We start from the raw sequence: 20371 nt of genomic DNA, 5'->3' as shown, positions 1-20371 counted from the left end.
TTTCTAGTCTAAGCTTCCTCGTTTTGTTATAATTGTATAGGTTCCATGTATAGCTCACGGTGGCTTTTCACTCTCAGAAAACTGACAAAAGTTGCAAACTGGGACGTATAAATAACATGTCCCAACTACATATTTTTCATTTTTTTATGCTTCATGTTTATACAGCTGCCACATGAATCAACTGTAATGCAGGGTCCATTGACATTCGCCAGGATAGCTTGATTGTAATTCATGGAACATTTTGATGTGTAGCCTGCTGTATATGATTTGTATGAAATGTCAGTGCTCCATTTAAAATACAGGAAGAAGCTCTTCTTGCTATAAAAATAATAGCACATTCTGATATATTAATGAAGTAAGATCCTTGCAGGGACAATCCATGAATATCAACCTTCATATAATAGTATATTGTTAAGTTTTCTCTTTCAAATAAATGCTGTTCTTTTGAACTATATATTAATAAAAGAATCATGGGGGGAGGGGGTATTCCACAAAATTATTAAGCAGCACAACTCTCTTCTACATTCGTAATAATAAGAAATGTTTTAGCACTAAATTAGCATATTAGAATGATTTCTGAAGGATCATGTGACTGAAGTAATGGCATCTCTACCATCACATGAATAAATTACATTTGAAAAGATATTAAACAAAACAAAAAACTATTATTGGTCAAATAAATGCAGCCTTGGCAAGCACAAGACTTCGCTTTAATTCTAACCGATCTCAAATTTTTGAACTGAAGTGTATATTATCATGCAAAATTAAAAATGTAGAAGGACAATGAGACTTTCAGCTAAGCATTAGCTGCTTTGGTTTAATAAAATATTTTCCATCTACTGAACAAAACTGTCAATAATCTTCTGTGTGCATTATAGTTTCCCAAAAGTAGCACTTTATAACATGAGTAACATTTATCTTGCAGTACAGCCCTATAACATTGTAAAACGTTTATTTTAAAAAAACAATACAAATTAATTCATAAATTAAAAAACTCAGACTCAAAGATTAATTTATTTATGTTTTAAAGGGCACATTTTAAAGCAAAAATAACATTGCATAGTATAATTTTGTTAATAAATTAAATCTAGACTTTTTAATAGTACAAAAAAATGTCTCTTGTAACTGACAATAATTTGTTATTAGTAAACTAATATTGTCTACATTTACTAATAATGAGAAACCAGGTCTGGCAGCATGACAAACACACCATAAATCTTACAAACATAATTATTTCAATTTGTGGTGGTCCACTTCGACAAAACATTTGGAATTAGTTTGTAAAGTTCTCTTTCGATCAGTTAAATATGTTGCACTGGAGGCGGGGAAGGGTGTAACTCACACAGTTTGCACATATACAAACACACAGGGCCTGAGCTAGAGAGGAGTCTCATAGGTGAGGCTCAGGAGAGGGTCTGTTTGGCATGGGCTGTGGCGGTAGCAGGAGAACCGGGCTGTCGGCGGGCTCGTAGGCCTCCTGGTTCTGTACTGAAGTGGGAGATGGAATAGGGGTATCTGGGGATGCTGAAATAAACAGAAAAGCTATAAAATGCACTTAAAGTAGCTTTGTATGCCATGGGCAAATTATTCAAATCAGGTATTTAAAGAGCTGACACACTATATTTATGAACAGATAAATAAAAGCCTATCTTACCCATTTGCTGTGAGTGTGCAGATCCTGGTATGGAGCTAATGACTATAGTCTGTCCTGTTATTGGAATCTGAGGGTGACCATTGTGATGTAAGTGAGGTTGTTCTGTGGTTAAACCTGCAAGAATAAATCAATTCCATTATTGATTGACTATATGAAAAACAGTCTTCAAAACTACAGTATGTTCTTAATTTATCCTGATTTACTAAAGCAAGCCTATAATAATAATACAAATTTTGAGCAGATTTGACCCGAAAATTTCCTTCTACAGCTATATGGTGGCAAATATGCTACTTACAACTTACAACCACAGATGGCGATAGAGCCACAAAAGTTACAAAGCGCACATTTGAAGTTATAAAGTCCCTTTAAAGGAACTGTATGTAAGAAATGTATTTCAATTAATCATAAATCAATATCATGGCCCTGATATGTCAATAAACATTATGAAATCATGTTAATTTTAAATACTTCACTGACAACAATAGTCTGGCCAGGAAATTGTGATTTAAAAGTTGTTGTTGCAGCCCTCAATTGATGTTGATGTTGTGTTTTGGCCGGAAATTATGTTTTTTGAGGAAAACATTCCAGGATTTTTCTCCACATAATGTATTTCAATTGCAACCAACGTGTTGAAGGTCCAAATCAATGCAGTTTTAAAAGGCTTCGAAGGACTTTAGAGGGCTCTGCATCATCCCAGCTGAGGAATAGGGTCTTATATAGTGAAACCCTTGTTCATTTTCTAAAACAAATAAACATTTATATACTTTTTACCTAAAATGCGCAACTTCAGTGTTCTGCTTTTGCACTACATATGACGCCATTATGTGTAGTAATGTGATGACTTTACTATTTAGCGATTTATTTAGAAGGTGGAACATATTCTACCATATGTTGCACTTTCTTTTATTCTTAGTAATATGAGTTCACTACTTTGTATGTCTAAAGTCTTTGGTAATATTACACAGCATCAAAAGGAAGTTGCGAGTTGCGACATTTCAATTTCAGTTTTACTATTGTTGGAACTTCTTCCAAAAATGGTCTTGCATTCCTTGCATCAATACACCACATCAACACAATACATTACAGTACCATAAACACCACATAAATAACAATACATAAGTACATAGCTGGCTGCAATACATCAAATTAATCCTTTCTATTCTTCCAGAACCTTGAAGCCCACATAAGAGTGTTTGATCGGATCCATAATGCTAAGTATGAGCAATAATAATAGTGATAGGCTACTCTAATCAAATGACACCAATCCAGAAGTAATGTATATGGTATACTAATACAGCACATACATCATTTTGCCTCACCATTTTACATTTTGCAGTGTTATAAGAGAAAGATCAAGCACATTTGTTTCATAATAAAGTATTTGCTTCCACCTATTTAAAAAAAAAGTATCATGAAGCATTTTTCCGCTCCAAAAGCCCATGCAATTGAATGCTTCACCTCATACTCACCCCCAAGAAGCATCTCCTGCAGCAGGTTATCTATCTTGGCAAGACCAAAAAGCTTGATAAACTGTAGCTGCTCAATCATCTGCCAGGTGATGCTTTGGAGAGTAGGAAGCAGCAGCAAAAGCTCGCCGAATCGCCCACGCGAGTCATACTGCCGGTCATTAATGTAGTCTTCCAGACTCATTTGAACCTGATAGCGCATCGCCTTGATCTTAGAGGGGTCTCTTAAGCTTTTGGCATCTAGAAGTTTAAAAAATAGTAACATTTATGGCTGTGTTTCAAGATTCATTTTGGGTGTTAAATTAATGTTCTGTTTTATTTGCATATACCTGGATCAAAGAACACAATGGCCTTTAGAGCTGCATATTCATTGTCATCAATTTGGATGTCCTGGAAGGGTAATACCAGTTCATCCAAGACTCGGTTAGACACGCGACCTATTTCTGGCTCAGGGCAGTTTCGATGGACAATACAGCCATTACCTGCATGGAAAATAATAAACAAAAGATCCGCTTGAGTGTGTGCGTGTCTGTGTAATTGTCTATCTATAATTATGCTGAAATGTGAAAATGACTTTCTATTAGAAGTTACCTAGAAGCAAGAGGTCTTTGTATGTCATTGATCTTTTAGCCACACCAAGCAGAAGGTGCTCACCAGCATGAGCTCGTAATAAACTAACCTGTAAAAAAAAAACGAGGTCTGGTTTAACAGTTTTCTGTAAACCTACTATACTGCAATGAAATGTAATGAAAATATGCTACGCTATAAGGAAATAATCATAACACACATACAGTACTGTTCGAAAATTTGGGGTCAGTAAGACTTTGTTTTTGAACATAGTAAACATAGTAAGCTTTTCCTTTAATAAACAATTAAGTGAACACAGTATTGTGACATGTTTTATATATTAATATATTTTTAAAAAAAATAATATATTTTCATCAAAAATTACTCCAGTCATCAGTGTCACATTATCCATCAGAAATCATTCTAATAGGCTTAAAAAACATTTATTATTATTATCAGTGTAGAAAACAGTTGTGAAAACCGTGACTGTTTGAAGAATAGGAGGCTCAAATAATAATAATGATATATATATATATATATATATATATATATATATATATATATATATATATATATATATATATATATATATATATATATATATATTTATAAAATCTATTTTATTAATCATTATATAGCATATACAGTCAAACCAAAAATTATTTAGACATCACATAATGTTTTTCTAATGGGTGCAGGACACTATAGTTCATTTATTTAGGTAAGGATAGCAAAATAAAATAAACGGTGACATATTATATTTATTTTCATTCAATGGACTACCAGTAACATTTTTTAAAAACATTTTGACCTGACCATGTTTTGTTTAAGTGTTTTTTTCTTGAATTGCTAATGCGTCCTTTTACACCACAGACTGAACAAAACGAAGCATTGCTTGGTCATTGGTTGATCTAAAATGGTATTATCTGATTGTGTTCTTAAACTGAACAGCTGATTGGTTGATTAATCCATTTGTCTATCAAAGTTATCTGATTAATTTGTTTCTTGTCATATTTTATTACCATTTTCTAAACTATAGCCAGTGATAATGTGAGAAATGTTGAAGGTGTCTGAATACATTTTGGTTTGACTGTATAAATGTATGTTGTATGTATATTCATTACAATTTTTAGAAATGCATAGTGTAGTTATGGAATCTACCAGCAGAGGGCTAACTGGACAATCCTAACCAGCCAAACATTTGCCATCTAGCTTACTAGTAATAAAACGTTATCTTTATAATGCTAAATGGAGTAATCAATTTTGGTCCAGAAGAGAAAAACTACCCATTTTTACCAATTCTGTCAACTTTTTGGATTACACAACCATACAGCAAATAGACCTCAAAGCTAATGCACATGAACAAAATGCCATTTTTATATTTTTAACCCTAAAGCTCATATTTAAACATCAGAAGACTATGCATCTTCAATAAAAATAAATGCAAGGGGTGAAATCTGAAATTTCGAGCAACACAGACAGCATGCTAAATGAAGGCTAAACCAAGTCAGCCATGTGAATAGCAAATATTGAGCTTCAGTGAACGGTCCTGCAATTTAACCCAAGGGCCTCCCCAATTAGTACAGCCAGCGTTGCTTTCCAACGGCCATTACCTGGTCATCAAGTGGCAATTCGCCGAAGGCTGGGATGTATTTAGCCCACTCTACCAGAACAAGCAGCTGTTGCTTCATAGATTCACAGACGTCACTGATAGTGGCTGATTTTTTCTCTGAAACATCAGCAGGGCCCATTGGGCTGGCGGCGTTGATCTGCTAAGAAAACAGACGAGAGAACAAACCGAATTTACCGTGTCCTCTAAAAATGCTTTTGCACAGGCTGTTGCCTCTCTCAGGGTAAATTCACACAGGTACTCATGCACATAATTAGAAATGTTGATGACACTGACTGATGCTCAAAGAAAGGAACGTGCACGCAAATTACAGTTGTTATTTATCTCTCTTTGTTATTATTAACTACTGAGCAGAACTTCATCAGAGTTACTGTGATGAAACCTCTCTTCCTTCTTTAATCAGTCCTGTTGCTGGTTAATTTTTGTTTTTGATGACTATTTATCTCCAGCAGAATGCATTAAAACTATACACCTTTGCTTTAATTGACAATCATAGCAATGATTTATTGCTCCAAAGCAATAAATGTTATTGCCGCAGATACCGTAACTATATGCGTGTTTTTCATTTTCCGTGTCTCTGCCCTTTTCTACTGAATTTTTTTTTCTCTTTGTGTGTGTGTGTGTGTGTGTGTGTGTGTGTGTGTGTGTGTGTGTGTGTGTGTGTGTGTGTGTGTGTGTGTGTGTGCGCGAGAGAGTGTTTTGATTAACCTTGATAGGACAGTTTACCTGCTGTGAGAGCGCTTCAGCATGAGCGAGGGCTGTGATTGGTGGCAGATCATGTGAGTCTTGCATGTTCCTCCTAGAGCTGATACGGTCCCGCTCATTCTGCACAGCTTAAAACAAGCACAAACAATTTTGCTGATTAGTGAGCTAATAACAGTTAGGAGTTATTACTGATTAGCCAAGATGATGGGTGTGTTTCTCAAGCTTATTTCCAGAAAATCTCACACACTGCAAAGAAATAAGGGGCTCACTGGTAGAATGAATCATTCATTTTAATTTATTAACGTCATTAAGCATATAAATAGTCAAAAATTACCTTTTTGTCACATCTGCCAATGGTGAATGAACTGGGAAAATATGCCAGCCATAAATATTTCCTCTTGGCAATGTTACTGTATTGTGCATAACTTTAAATCATTTTTAAATACAGTTTTATTTAAAAATAATTAAATAACAAATGTTCTCTATGCGAATGTATTTATTTAGACTTGTGTGTGTGTGTGTGTGTGTGTGTGTGTGTGTGTGTGTGTGTGTGTGTGTGTGTGTGTGTGTGTGTGTGTGTGTGTGTGTGTGTGTGTGTGTGTGTGTTTGTTTGTGTGTGTGTGTGTGTGTGTGTATTTGATACTTTTATTGAATTATATTGATTTTTACTGTCAAATAACAGCTGAAAATAAATATACTGTAAATTTCATACCAGTATGTGTGATTTTTCTGATATGTAGACTTCAGATGATACCTGCTGAGAAAAAAATTGCCTACAATTTTTTGCTGGTCTTAGCCAGTCTCACTGCCTGGTCTGGTTTGCTAGTATAAGAGGAGTTTTGGCCGGAAGACCAGTTTGTTAATCAGGTAAACATCGGCTTGGACACACACGTTTTTTTGTTGTTGTTTTTTTTAAAGAAATGGGAAACGATGGTGAACAAACTAAATAAAATAATACATGACTGTCGAACAAAACCCTGCATAAGCTAGAGGTAAAACTTTAACTGACCACAGTCCTGAACAACTTGTACGCACGAAAAGTGGAGAGCACATGATCGCCCATCATAAAAGTCTAAGCCAAGGTTATACATCCAATAAACTAAACATCCTTGTGTAATCAGGGCAAGTTTTATGGCATCATCTATTTTACTCACTTGAGTTCCCTCTTCCTTGTTACTCCATGACATGAGATGTCTGTTCAAGACTGTGGGAAATGGGAGCATTTGCGTGGAACACGTTTGCATATAAAATGTTTACCTTCTTTCTTCATTCCGGCTCGAAAGCATTTGTGAAGTCTGCAGAAACGACACTGGTTCCTTTTGTCTTTATCCACGACACATTGACGATTAAACCTGTCCAAAAAGAAGATCACAAGAGCAGACACCATACTTTGTAAACACCATGTTCACGTTACACTGATACATGTATAAAAATATAGTATTTGTGCTTTTTGGGAACTGTAAGGAATTAAAGGTATGTGGTTCTAATTCCAATTTCACTGAACAATTCCAGATGCTTAAACAATTCTCTTTTCATTTTGATATAGACATGACAGAAGTAATAGCTTACAGTTCATTGAATTGGTCAAACTCATTAAACCAATTCAATCTGGGTTCAGATTCTTTCATTGAATGATTCCTTAAAAAGAATCGGCTCATAAGGGGCACTCAGTTGTGAATCAGGTTATATTGTTTAAGCTTAACAATAAGTAACACTTTACAGAAAGGTCATATTAGTGCCCATCAATGCATTAACTAACATTAGCTAAAAATGGTTACACTTTATTTTAAAGTGTCTTTGTTACAGTGCAAGTATTGAGTAATATTAAAGCTGCACCATGTATTTTTTCCGTCCCCATTTTTCCCGCCTATTCAAAACAAAGGCATAGTTTGATGACGCCAAGTTTGAGCTCAGAATCTTGGGACGTGGTTTTCACCTCACAGCCAGTGGAAAAGAATCGAGCTACGACTCGGGCAGAAATCATGTTCATGAACGTGATTATTAATGTTACAGTGGTATGAAGCACAGCAGGACAGAGTGTTGTAGGAGCTACGCAAGGTTGCTGGAGTGATTGTTGCCAAACACATGGCTCGCGAGCAGCGGGACTTTTATTATGAAGGGACACCGTCGCGGCCTCCATTTCCGCTTTTCCAGTTATGTGTATGAGGTAACGCAGCTCTGTTTATTATATTCGATACATTTGAGTGTGTTGAAAATGATGGCCAAATTGAAATTCTGTAAATTGATACATCAAATCTAATCTGCCGCGAGTGTCGTCTAGCAACTCTCAATACACTTCTGAGCTGTAAAAACTAAATCTGGTCAGGCCAATCACATCGTGTATAGAGTAGGTGAGCGGGGCTTAACATAATGATGCCAGAGTTGCGGTTAAGTGCTACTAGTAACACTAAACACAGAAGCTGGCGAACGGCGGTCTTTCGAATCAGCTCTGGAAGACTTGGAGTTAAGCTTTTCTCTGAGAAAAGAACAAAGAACGGCACTGAAGACATTCTTAAAAAGGGAAGATGTGTTTGGAGTTTTGCCGACCGGATACGGCGAAAGTTTAATCTTCAATGTTTACTAGCTTCAACTAGCTCCGCTTCATCTTCGTTGCTCTAGTTGGTGGTAGCGCTATCCTATCGCGTGCAGAGGGAGTTTGAAAGACAACCATTTATCCCGCCCCTTGGACTGCGCCCTGTCAATGGTGAGTTTCCAGACCAAACATCTTGAAGTGGGTCTGGCTTGTCAGGCTACATTTTTTTCAGTTGGCCGAATTGAAAATCTGTGAATTGATGCAATTTAATTCACAGAAATTCAATTCCGCCAAATGAAAAAAATGTATGTGATCAGTCACTTGAAAATGTTCAATTGGAGACCTGATTTTTTTTACAGTCTGTAACAAGGACACTAAAACAAAGTGTAACCGGGTTAGGTTTGCTGTAGGGTTAGTTGCATGTAAGTATGCATCATTTTAATTTATAGTTATTACTATAGTTAAATGTAACGTAACAAGGACTGTGAAATAAAGTATTACCTTTGGTATTTATTTATCTTTGTCAGTTAATGAAAATATAACTGTATATTGGGAGTTCATGTTAGCTCAGGTTCATTAAAAAATATTAACAGATGCAACTTTTGATATTAAGGTATTAGTAAGTGTTAGAATTTACAAATGCTTAAGAGGAATTTTCATTGTTAGTTCATGTTAACTAATATTTTTTTTAATCTATACAAAAAATTAAAGTGCAAACTAAACATTTAAAATAAAAGCTATTCATAAATTTTATTAAAATAATACTGAGCATGTTTGGTTTCCCATATAAAAATGATTTTCAGTACACAATATTAATTTTATAGATTGAACATCTTGGATGAGTGTGATGTACCTGCAGGAGTAGACATGACTCTTCCTGATGCTCCGCCGGAAGAAGCCTTTGCAGCCATCACAGCTGGAGGCGCCATAATGTTTACCTGTGGCTTTGTCGCCACAGATTGCGCAGTTGGAGCTCACACCATTTTCTCCTTGACTGATGTTGGGCTCTGTCGGCATGTTTTCTGTGAATAACAACATGGACGGTCAGGATTGAGCTCATCGCATACAATGTTATTGCCACCTGAACTCGTTGGTTCGAGTTGCAAGTTGCTACAACTGTTCATTCAGTCAAGTGAGTGCTCAATGATTCACTTGTATAGAGAATTGTGTTTATTTCACATCCGCACTAAATAGTGGAAATCTACTGCTGCTAAATTCCTAGATGCTAAACTAATCCAGCTAGAGACTAACAAACAGAGCATAAAGCTACAGCACGACACGTCTATCAAATCTCTGCCTTTTTACTCGGTCTCTCAATCATAAGCGCTAACGAGGAGAATAAGGAAGAGTTCTGCATAAGTGAACAAAGGATGCTCATCCTAAAAGACCTTCTAATGCTACAGAGAGTGGCACCCTTCTGTTCATATAGACAAGGATGAGAAATCAATCATTCCTTTGTGCATCCAAAATCATAACATTTCAACAAAAGAAATGCAGCAGGGGACTTTAGGCTTTTATGCGCTGAGACTGATTGGAGCCTCCTGCTGTTGTAGGACAGACTTAATTAGGATTAGCCTCTGTTTTATCGCATAGACAGATACTCAATGGAGATTGACATCTCATGGATAAATGTTAATGTGGGTTGAAAGCAATCTCTTCTGATTTAGTTTATTCCCAAAGTGATTCCTTCTCATTTCAGAATAAAACATCATTTGAATGCAAAGGGCACGTGTGGCCGCAGAGAGGCAATTTCGTACATCTGCAGAGCATGTTTTGAAGTATTTCGATTCAGAGTAAGGTGCTATAAAACTTAACATGAAACAATGAGAACGGGGTTGGAAAACTATTTGACAATATTCACTTCATGGGCTTGATTAAATAGATTCGCCTTAATTCTGACATAATTTATTTACTCTTATGTTGTTCCAAACCTACATGACTTACTTTCTTCTGCAGAACACAAACATTTTTGGTGACCATTGACTTCCATAATTTGAGACATTTCTCAAAATACAGGGTATTATTTTAGTTTTACTCAAGAAAGATATTCATAGTTTTGGAACGATATGAGTAAATAACAGAATTGTCAGTCTTGGGTGAACTGTCCCTTTTAGCACAGGATGGCCAAAGAAAGCTGAATTATACACAATCAATCTCAAATACTTTCCTACAATATTAAATGTATACTTTGCATGAAAACATCAACACAAAAAGTGAGTTTTGGTTTCTGCTAATGCACCATAATGCTTAATTTCACTTTGTGCAACCTATTTAAATGTGTAAAACATTAATTTATCTATTTGCATTCATCATTGGCATTCTTTAGATAAGTTTCAGTTCCCAGCATGATTTGCTTTGCATGGGACTGGACTGGGTGATTATGATAGGGTACAGTTTTGCAATATTATTTTAAACAACTTACAGTCATTTAAAGGGATAGTTCACTTTAAAATGAAAATTCTGTCATCCTTTACTCACCCTCAAGTTGTTTCAAACCTGTATGAATTTCTTTCTTCAGCTGAACACAAGGGAAGATATTTTGAAGAATGTCAGTAACCAAACAGTTAACTGGAGCCATTGACTTCCATAGTAGGAAAAAATAATAATATGTAAGTCAATGGTTCCAGTTAACTGTTTGATTACTGACATTCTCCAAAATATCTTCCCTTGTGTTCAGCGGAAGAAAGAAATTAATACAGGTTAGAAACAACTTGATGGTGAGTAAAGGATGACAGAATTTTCATTTTAAAGTGAACTTTCCCTTTAATGTAGATGGTACCATTTAACACATTTTTTTTCAATGCTAACACTTCATATTTCATCAAGTTAGTATAACAGATCTAATTTTCTTGGGTTTAATATTTGTTTCATTTCAGGAAAATCTGAATTGAGTCAAATAATGATTTGTCTAGCTGTCCATCAGAGAGTGTGAGTTTGCCTTTAAATAGTTTGTATTCCAGTTATTTATGGCCTTTCTCTATCTCTGTGTTTAGATGTACTGTAAAGAACTGTAAAGATAACTAGGAAATCTCTACAGCAATTTGAATTCAGCATTAGGTTAATGAAGAACCGAACTGGATAAATCACATCAGATTGTGGTGACGTATAGTGGCCAAAGATATGGACCACGGATAACCAAAGGTCCTTAGGTTTATAAGGTAGAAGTGACAACATTGCAACTTTGACAAAGACATTTCCCATGATGCCCCAGGGTGACTGTCCCTTTAGTAAATGTACTTTTATTTTTGGAGTAAAAGTACAAAATAAGATAATTTCACACCTCAAAATTAATTGTTGTTCTTATTTTAAATTAAATGGATAGCTCACCCAAAATTGAAAACTCATAATTTACTCACCCTCAAGTCGTTCCAAACCGGTATGAATTTCTTTTTTCTGCTGAGCACAAAAGAATATATTTTGAAGAATATGGTTAACCAAACAGTTGAAAGGCCCCACTGACTTCCATAGTATAGGGGAAAAATACTATGGAAGTCAATGGGGCCCATCAACTGATTGGTTATTGAGTTGACATTATTCAAAATATCTTCTTTTGTGTTCAACAGAAAAAAATACATTCATACCAGTCTGGAACAACTTAAGGGTGAATAAATTATAGAATTTTCATTTGTGACCTATCCCTTTAACATTAAAGTTGTACAAAATATACTAAACTTACACTTAAATATATCCCATTTTGTCTTTTTTCCCAACCCATCAACCCATGGAGAACACTGTCTCTAATCCTGAGACTCAGAACTCTTTTCTCAGGATTTGAGTGAAACCCTCTGTTGAATTTTAAACTGAATGGAAAGACTTTTCAAATAGTTACCTAAGAGTTATCTCCTTTAGGAGGTAAATGATTCTGCTGGGACAAATCATTCCACAGTTCAGACAGCGATTAAACCAGCCATGACATGGCACCTGTCCCTTCCAGACACGTCCAAGTCAGTCATACCAAGCCAAATTAACACCCGCATCAGTTAGAATTGACATTAGTTAAACACAAAATTCGAGCAGCACGCAGCATCTGCTTCAAAAGAACTTCAAAACATCTTTTTGGACAAAATGCACAGCACTCACCAACACAATAAAGCACCTCTGCATTCTCAAAGCCCAGTGTGCTATAGGTCGGGTCCAGGCCCTCACAGTAATTGGCTACATCCATGTCCAACAAGGATTTAGGGAGAGGAGTGGGTGAAAACTTCATCCCTGGCTTGCTATCCCTACTTAAAGTCGTCCTGGGACAGTGTCTCTGGGAGAGAGAACTGAGAACAGCCTAAGGTTGACCATCTCTTCAGAATGCTGATTTGTCATCTTCTAAGACAAGGGAGGAGCCTTAGCCAAGACTCCTCACCTCCTTGCACAGAACTTATCTTCTCCCCTTATCCTCTACTTATCAGAAGGATGAAGAGATAACAGTATTCCCCATTTGTTCCAGAAACCAGAGTTTTTATTGGTGAAGCCCAACCAACAGGCCCAATTCTCAAAGTCTTAAAAAGTAATGCACCACCCCATAACCAAAATATGGCAAGGACTGCAGAACAATACATTTATAAATACACATTAGGAGAACTAGGAGCTTCCTTTTTAAACAAGATGTTGTAAATCAATCAGCTTGAGATGTGCCACATAGCTAAAATGAAGTTGCATACATTTTGTTTTTATTGGCTAATGCTCAATTAAATTTACAAAATGAATATTTAAAAACAATGCATCTCAGTTACAACAGTTCTGTTGCAATTGTACACTGCAAAAAAATTATATGTTCAATAAGTTATGACAACATGTTTTTACATTGTTTTAACTCATCAAAATACGTTAAGAAATGTTAAACTTTTTTTTATAAGTTATACAAGATGTAACTCATTTTTTAAAGTCATGATTATTATAGACATCATTTACATTTGTCAGACACAAATTCTATTTTGCATGTTAACATTTGAATGTAATACTTTGTGTCATTGAGCCACTTTTCTTAAATGGATAGTTCACACAAAAATTACAATTCCGTCATCATTTACCCACCCTCACGTCCTTCCAAATCTGTATGACTTTCCTTCTTCTGCAGAACACAAATATATATTATATATATTATATATACACACACACACACACACACACACACACACACACACACACACACACACACACACACACACACACACACACACACACACACACACACACACACACACACACACACACACTATTTTATGGCAAAATAAGAATAAATACATCACAAAAACAACAACAGTGCAGCACCGACAGCCCTGACAGTGCATGTGCAGTGCCATAAAGGAAAACAAACAGGTGTCTCTGATCAAAGTATATTTTTAAAACATTTAACTTTAATGAAATACTTTAAAATTTGGATCCCCTAAGGGTTTGCTAGATTTTAGAAGATCTGTGTTTTTCTGTAGACTAAACTGCCTGACAGTACTTAAACCTGCAATAGAAAGTCAAGCACAACAAAGACAGAAAGACCACAAAATATTCAAATAAAAGATACAAAATATGAAATAAACTAGACTTTAAGGATTTGACATTAGATTCAGCAAGCACATGGATACTCTGAGGCAACACCACACAGGTTACATTTTAACTTCACTCCAACAATGTTCAAATGAGGAAGTGTTCAAATGTTCACATGATAGTGAGGACATATATTCCATGTACTCTATTTTCAATAAATTGCATTACACCTTACAAAAACTTCAATGCAGAGAGATGCAATGCAAACACTTTACTTCAAAAATAAGTAGAGTATACTCTACATTAGTAGTACGATTTCAAAAGCAAAATAAATTCAAGGTCAAACTAGAGCGGCTTAGAAGTAAAAACACACTACATTCAGTTTTGTAGGCCTATTCAAAAATTATAATTGTATTGCGTACAATAAAAGGCTGCATACTTTTTAATAAAAAATGCAACCATTTAAAGTAATTTATTTATAATGTAAAGTTAATTGAGAGAATGTTGTGCTTAGAGATTGAATTTAGCATAATTTAAACCTTTAAAATGACTGTAAAATATAGTAAGAAATTAAAAAGCACTGCTTATATATGCGCAGAAATTAAAATGTGCACTTTCTGTAAGAAACAGGCTATTTGTATATTTCAATAAGAAAGAAACATGACACGAATTACTGTCGTGTTCAAACCGAGCGATATTTTTATTGACCATGTAGGTTAGTTGTAAATAGCCTACTTCTTTAAATTTCTACATAACCAGGTAAAATGTATAAACAAACGGTTTATTTTTCCTTTAACTCGCCCACAATTCAATATGACCGCAACTCAAAACTATCTTACCTTCTCCACGTCCAACAACGATTTGCATTAATCCACCAAAATACAAACGAGCATGGGTCAAACTTTTACGCTAATAAATATGGTATTTTGCTGTTACAGGGAGCAAATGCGACTAGGCTACATGAAGTGTTTAACATGTCATTGGATAATACTTTTTGTGGTGTTGGGGGAGACTCTCATTAGATCGATTTACTAAACAAACTGAAAGTTGGGTGGAGATGTTAAACAGTAACTAGCCCCAATAAAACATGAATCGTGTTACCTGTGCGTGGGTTCACGACGTCAAGTACAGTACAAAGCCTAAATAGAAATAGAAACATTTGAATGTATAGCCTGTAATGTTTGGCCTATTTATTCTACATCTCGTACATAACAGACATTTTGTATTTTGAACAGAAAATAAATAATTAAACGCCTGCTAATAAACAATTTGGTTAAAGGTAGGCTAACTATAATTTTACCTAGCCTCAGACCGGGTTTTTGACGTTCTCCGAGTTTACCAGAAGAGGGCGCCAGATCTTTATTTTTATGCATTTCAATCTGTCGTCTGATATCGACTAACAAAATCAGGTTTTTAAACTCATACATACAATCCTATCTACAATCGTCCCCAGAAATGAAACCAATTGACCCTGTATCACTCGTGAATTGTTGCGGCTTACGTTGGCTAAGTTAGGCTACATAATATGGAGGAAATTTGAGGCATTTTAAAGAACTCATGACGTCAAAAGGGTTTTGTGTTATTTTGATGGGACCCATGCATGCCTACACGCTGGATTCATGAATCCTTAAATGAAAAAGGTTTGTTATTTTTAGTCCATCCACATTTTGTCCAATTAAAATGCTCACTAAATGTGATTAAACGTAAACCTCACGAGTTTTTACATTTATTTAGATTGCGTAAATATGACTATTATGCTAGTTGTCAGAAGTTAGCTGTAAAATTGACGTTTAAATAAGATATTTAGGGCCCACTTATAGCTCAAAAGCATAAAGTCAATACTAATAGGCCTTTCTGGACAACTGCATTTAATTTGGGATGTAACCCTTCCTGAAAGCTATACCCGTGGTAAGCCTACTAATGTTATTTTTGTTTTTACTGTTGTCATACTGAAACGTAGCTACATTTATTAGTAGTAGGCCTACTCAAGTGCATTCAACCTGTAGTAAGCGTTCCGTGCCTTTCCTGACCGTCTTTTCAACACAGCTAATAGATAGTAGACAAATGCTATACACCTTGTCACATCCTAGCCTGTCACGTTTTCTTCAGAAACATTTTAGTTGAACAGTACTTGTTTCACAACGCTGAGAACATTTAAAAGTAACTTTCCCCTCATGTGTACAAAAAACAAAACAAAAAAAACAACGTATTATAATTATAGCACTCGTTTCCTGTAAGTTTTAAAAAAAATCACATCTGCAGACTCTGGTTGATGACAAATGACATGCAGAGGCTAAATGCTGCTTTAACGTCGGAATTTCGAAAAATTTCGTAACTCCCACTTCCAAAGTCGAAGCTCATTGCATTGAAGTGAGTAACTTCAAAGGCCGTTCATGTGCAATTTTTAACTGGGAAACTCGTATTTACGATAATTCAGATAGCACGTGAATGCAGCATTAGGTCCAGCACACCTGACACACGCCCTTCCCAGTGAACGTCAACATGTCGAAACACGTAAGTCCTGTGATGGCCAGAAACACCTCATTAATCGCATGAAGATTTGCAGTGTCTTCCAGGTATTTCAGCCGGAAAAGGTGGTACGGTACCAGGCAGGTGAGCATGATAAGAACAAAGATGAGGTTTTTTACTTGAACCCAAAACTCCTGCTGGGAGCGGCTGGCGGATCCGTGCTTGCGTATCAACGCGTGCAGGATGATCGCCTGGATGCAGGTCTGAAGACACGACACACTGATAATAAAGATGGACAGAATCATGTTCACAACGTAGACGGCCATGTTTTTTTTAATCATATTCCCAAATTGGAAGCACTTGGTGGTTTCTTTGGTTTTTGTATTCGTTTCCCCGTATTGAGACAGCACGAGGGGTAGCATGATGGACAGCAGAAGGATCCACACTACAGCGCTCGCGCCCAGCGCGTGCAGCCGCCTGTAGAACTCAGTCCGTTGCGTTTTCTTGTAGTAATGCAGGAAACGAAGGGTAAGAATGATGGCGTAGATTACAAACACCATGTATATATGAATATGCACCATTGCGCTGACCAGTTTACACATCCCAGAGCCCAGAGCCCATGTTTGTTGTACAGCGTAGTAGTATATTCTGAATGGCACGGTGAGCAGGAATAGAAAGTGTGCGACCATGAGGTTCAAAAAGGCGATGGTGGTTAACGAGCGAATGTTGGTTTTTAACAAGCTGATCATCAGGGCCAAGCCTGTGAGTCCCACCAGAAGCACGACTGTGTAGATGACGATAAGCGCGATTCTGTACGGCTCGGGGAGGTGGAATGGAGTAGGGCTGGATGTCACTGTGGGATTGGCAGCTGTAGTGGAATTGGCAGCTGTGGTGGTGTTCATCGCCATGGTCCTTAGAGAGAAAACATACTGGAAGTCAAAGACAAGTGTAATGAAGTCATTTAACATGTGGACAAGTCATCCTGGTTTAGTTCAACCCACAATTACACTAAAACTATTTTAATTATTATAATCGATCATTGAGATGATCGATTATAAAACTCATACAAGTTTGGAAGGACACAAGGGTGTTTTCTATGCGGTATCTTGGCATTAGGATTGATTTGTTTTACTCCAGCTAACATGAACTACAATAAGTATATTTATTTTCACACATATTTCACATTTATATTTTTTATATATATATATATATATATATATATATATATATATATATATATATATATATTTATTATATATATATATGTATAAAGTCAAAGTCACATTTATAAGTCAAATTTATCAAATATATATATATATATAAAACCAAAGCTTGTTATTATTTAATTGACCAGCAGCAAACTTAATTATATAAATACTGTAACAAATGTGTTGCTCATTGTTAATTGATAAGTTAATGCATTAATGTTAAATCTTACCAATTACAGTGTTTTTTTAACAATTTGCTAAAGAAACATATTGTAAGTCATTGTATTTTGTAAACCCTCATTGCATTCCTTTAACCATTATTTTGAATACTTCATGTAAATGTACTACTGATAATAATTTTAGCTCCTTTAGCTGTAGCTGCCAAGCCACAGCATGTACATAAAAAAAAAACTAAAGCCAGACATTTCAATTATATTTTACAACACAGTGCATTTAAAATGTTTAAATCCCTTTACATGAACAGCTAAATGAGAGATTGAAGAAAGATACGTACCTCAGAACAGCAACACAGAAGTCGGAGACGCCGATCAGATGAGGAAGTAAGGTAATGTGTTTGTTGCTTTTGCAACTCGTAACCACTATTTTAGCACTCTTAAGACAAAGAGGCTGGACTACTGGGTGTTTCATGATTCACGCTGTTGCACATTTGAAACTTCACTTTATATGGCCAACCCCAAAAACAATGAAAGTCACATTGCCAAACAACCTCTCTGTTGTTTTCAGTTATGATAAAATACTGCAAGATCACAACCACCTAGCATTTCTGAATGTATTGTAACGTGCCTATTAAAATTATCTCTCTTTGTAAGATTTGATACCTGTAGTTTCTACTATCGCTCCTTCTTGTGTCTAGACCTGTGCTGAAAAAGCGGGTTTGTGGTTTTTGGTTTTCCCCTGCTTGTTTGTAACAGCTGCAGATGGGATGAAGGTGAAGGGGAGGCTTAGGGTGGGGGTGCTCAAGTAGAAAGTTATTAATGGATATTGATGATGTGAATAAAAATGTATGTTTTTGAACAGAATATAACACTATTTATGTAAGAGAACATATGTAAGTAAATACACTTTATAATGTTACATTATAAAAATGTAATGCATATGTTACTGCTATTAATCACAGTTATGTTAAAGCTACACTACTGATCAAAAGTTTGGGGTCAGTAAGGTCATAAGTCTCTTATGCGCAATAAGGCTGCATAAAAATACAGTAAAAAATATTGTAAAATATTATTTTAAAAAGGCACTATATATGTTAGATTTTTGGATTAAAAAACTGGTGTTATATATTTTGTTGACTTGTGTAGGCCTACTTATTTATCTGGATTTGAACATTCTTGGAAACATTTGGGATAAGTAATTTTAACAAGGACACAGCAAAATCCATTGAGTATATGTTAGTTAATGTTGTTTAAATCTTGATAACCACAAATACCATGTTTTACCATGCCTAATAAGTGTGCAACAACAAGTGTCTCATAGTAGCCGTAGTGCGAACACACCGAGTAGCATTATAACATACAACAAATCAAAGCGTCATCAAGCTATGCCTTTGTTTTGAATAAACAACCTCTAGCGGGGAAAAAATTACATATTGTGGCTTTGACATTTAAAGGTGCCCTAGAATGGAAAATTGAATTAACCTTGCCATATTGAAATAATAAGAGTTCAGAACATGGACATCATATACTGTGAGTCTCAAACACCATTGCCTCCTATTTCTTACGTAAATTTCGTAAATCAAAAATTCAACAGAAAAAAAGTGCTGCTCAACATAAACCCAACCATGACGTAAGTGTCGGGGATCATATGCATGCCCCCAACATTTGCATCTGTCCAAACAAGCCTAATCTACTGATGGTAAACAAGACACTCGAAGATAGCAAAAACGGCTCGGTTGAGGTTTATTATAATCGGATACCACAACAAATCGTTTGTTTGTTCGTCCCATTTCAAGCAAGCTTCACTCAGCGTCTTAAACTGAAGAAAGTGGCAACTATATTCCTGCAAGCAGTAGTGATTTATCCACTTATTGAATAGCTTTCTAAACAATTTCTGATTAAATCGAAAGTTTCTTAGAGAGACCGCATTGTCATTGGTGTTTTCAGATCCCCCGTGCGCGAGAGAGCTCGCGTGCTTATGGTTGCCAGATTGGACAAGTTTAGGTAGAACACTCGATAGTATACGAGTTCTTTTCACAGAAACGCTCTGTTATGGGATTTAATTATTGAAATCTGGCAACCGCACGAACGCGAGCACTTTCTCGTGCGTGGATGATCTGAAAACATCAATAAACAAGTAAGCTGCATTTGATCAATCTCCGTTTGAGATGTTTTGCTTAAAGTGTCATTTAGCCGGTCTGTGTTGTGTCAGGACGCTTCACTGAACTGCTCTGAGCTGTGAGCGGCTGAAATAAGCCAATCAGAGCAGAGCTCAACATTAATATTCATTACCCTTCCAAATAAGGCAAAAACAGAGCATTACATCCTAGTAACAATTTCTAGGGTTGTAAATGGACCTGTAAAACTGTATCTGGACAATTTTTGCCCTTAAATAAGTCACATACCCTCTATGTAGATATCAGAGAACAATTTAACATATTGTTTCAAATCAATCTGGGGCACCTTCAACATTTTCATTTTTATATATATA

At 35.9% G+C, this 20371-nt stretch overlaps 2 protein-coding genes across 6 annotated transcripts; both read right to left on the bottom strand.

Annotated features, from left to right (window-relative positions):
* Window positions 1-995: 995 nt before the first annotated feature.
* On the bottom strand, window positions 996-15004 carry hnf4g (hepatocyte nuclear factor 4, gamma). Of its 4 annotated transcripts, none has more exons than XM_067434931.1 (10): window positions 14867-15004; window positions 9409-9577; window positions 7280-7374; window positions 6044-6150; window positions 5301-5459; window positions 3712-3799; window positions 3450-3602; window positions 3124-3360; window positions 1655-1768; window positions 996-1524 (listed from the first exon to the last, which is right to left on the bottom strand). In XM_067434931.1, the coding sequence occupies exons 1-10, from the start codon at window positions 14892-14894 to the stop codon at window positions 1391-1393; spliced, it is 1284 nt and encodes a 427-aa protein (XP_067291032.1). In that variant the 5' UTR covers window positions 14895-15004; the 3' UTR covers window positions 996-1390. The 4 variants fall into 4 exon arrangements, with proteins under 4 accessions (XP_067291032.1, XP_067291033.1, XP_067291030.1 ...); XM_067434932.1 differs by having other exon boundaries at window positions 5301-5456; XM_067434929.1 differs by lacking the exon at window positions 14867-15004 and adding an exon at window positions 12636-13583.
* Window positions 15005-16482: 1478 nt separating this feature from the next.
* LOC137063668 (probable G-protein coupled receptor 141) lies at window positions 16483-18654 on the bottom strand. 2 transcript variants are annotated; one of them, XM_067434933.1, is made up of 2 exons: window positions 18219-18654; window positions 16483-17408 (listed from the first exon to the last, which is right to left on the bottom strand). In XM_067434933.1, exons 1-2 carry the CDS (start codon window positions 18350-18352, stop codon window positions 16484-16486), a joined length of 1059 nt encoding a protein of 352 aa, XP_067291034.1. In that variant the 5' UTR covers window positions 18353-18654; the 3' UTR covers window position 16483. The 2 variants fall into 2 exon arrangements, with proteins under 2 accessions (XP_067291034.1, XP_067291035.1); XM_067434934.1 differs by having other exon boundaries at window positions 16483-17425; window positions 18219-18335.
* Between the last annotated feature and the right edge of the window lie 1717 nt (window positions 18655-20371).

This window comes from Pseudorasbora parva, chromosome 24 (assembly GCF_024679245.1).
Source record: "Pseudorasbora parva isolate DD20220531a chromosome 24, ASM2467924v1, whole genome shotgun sequence".
NCBI classification, from domain to species: Eukaryota; Metazoa; Chordata; class Actinopteri; order Cypriniformes; family Gobionidae; genus Pseudorasbora; species Pseudorasbora parva.
The sequence above is the reverse complement of the archived record's forward strand: the minus strand, read 5'-3'. Positions and strand labels throughout refer to the sequence as shown.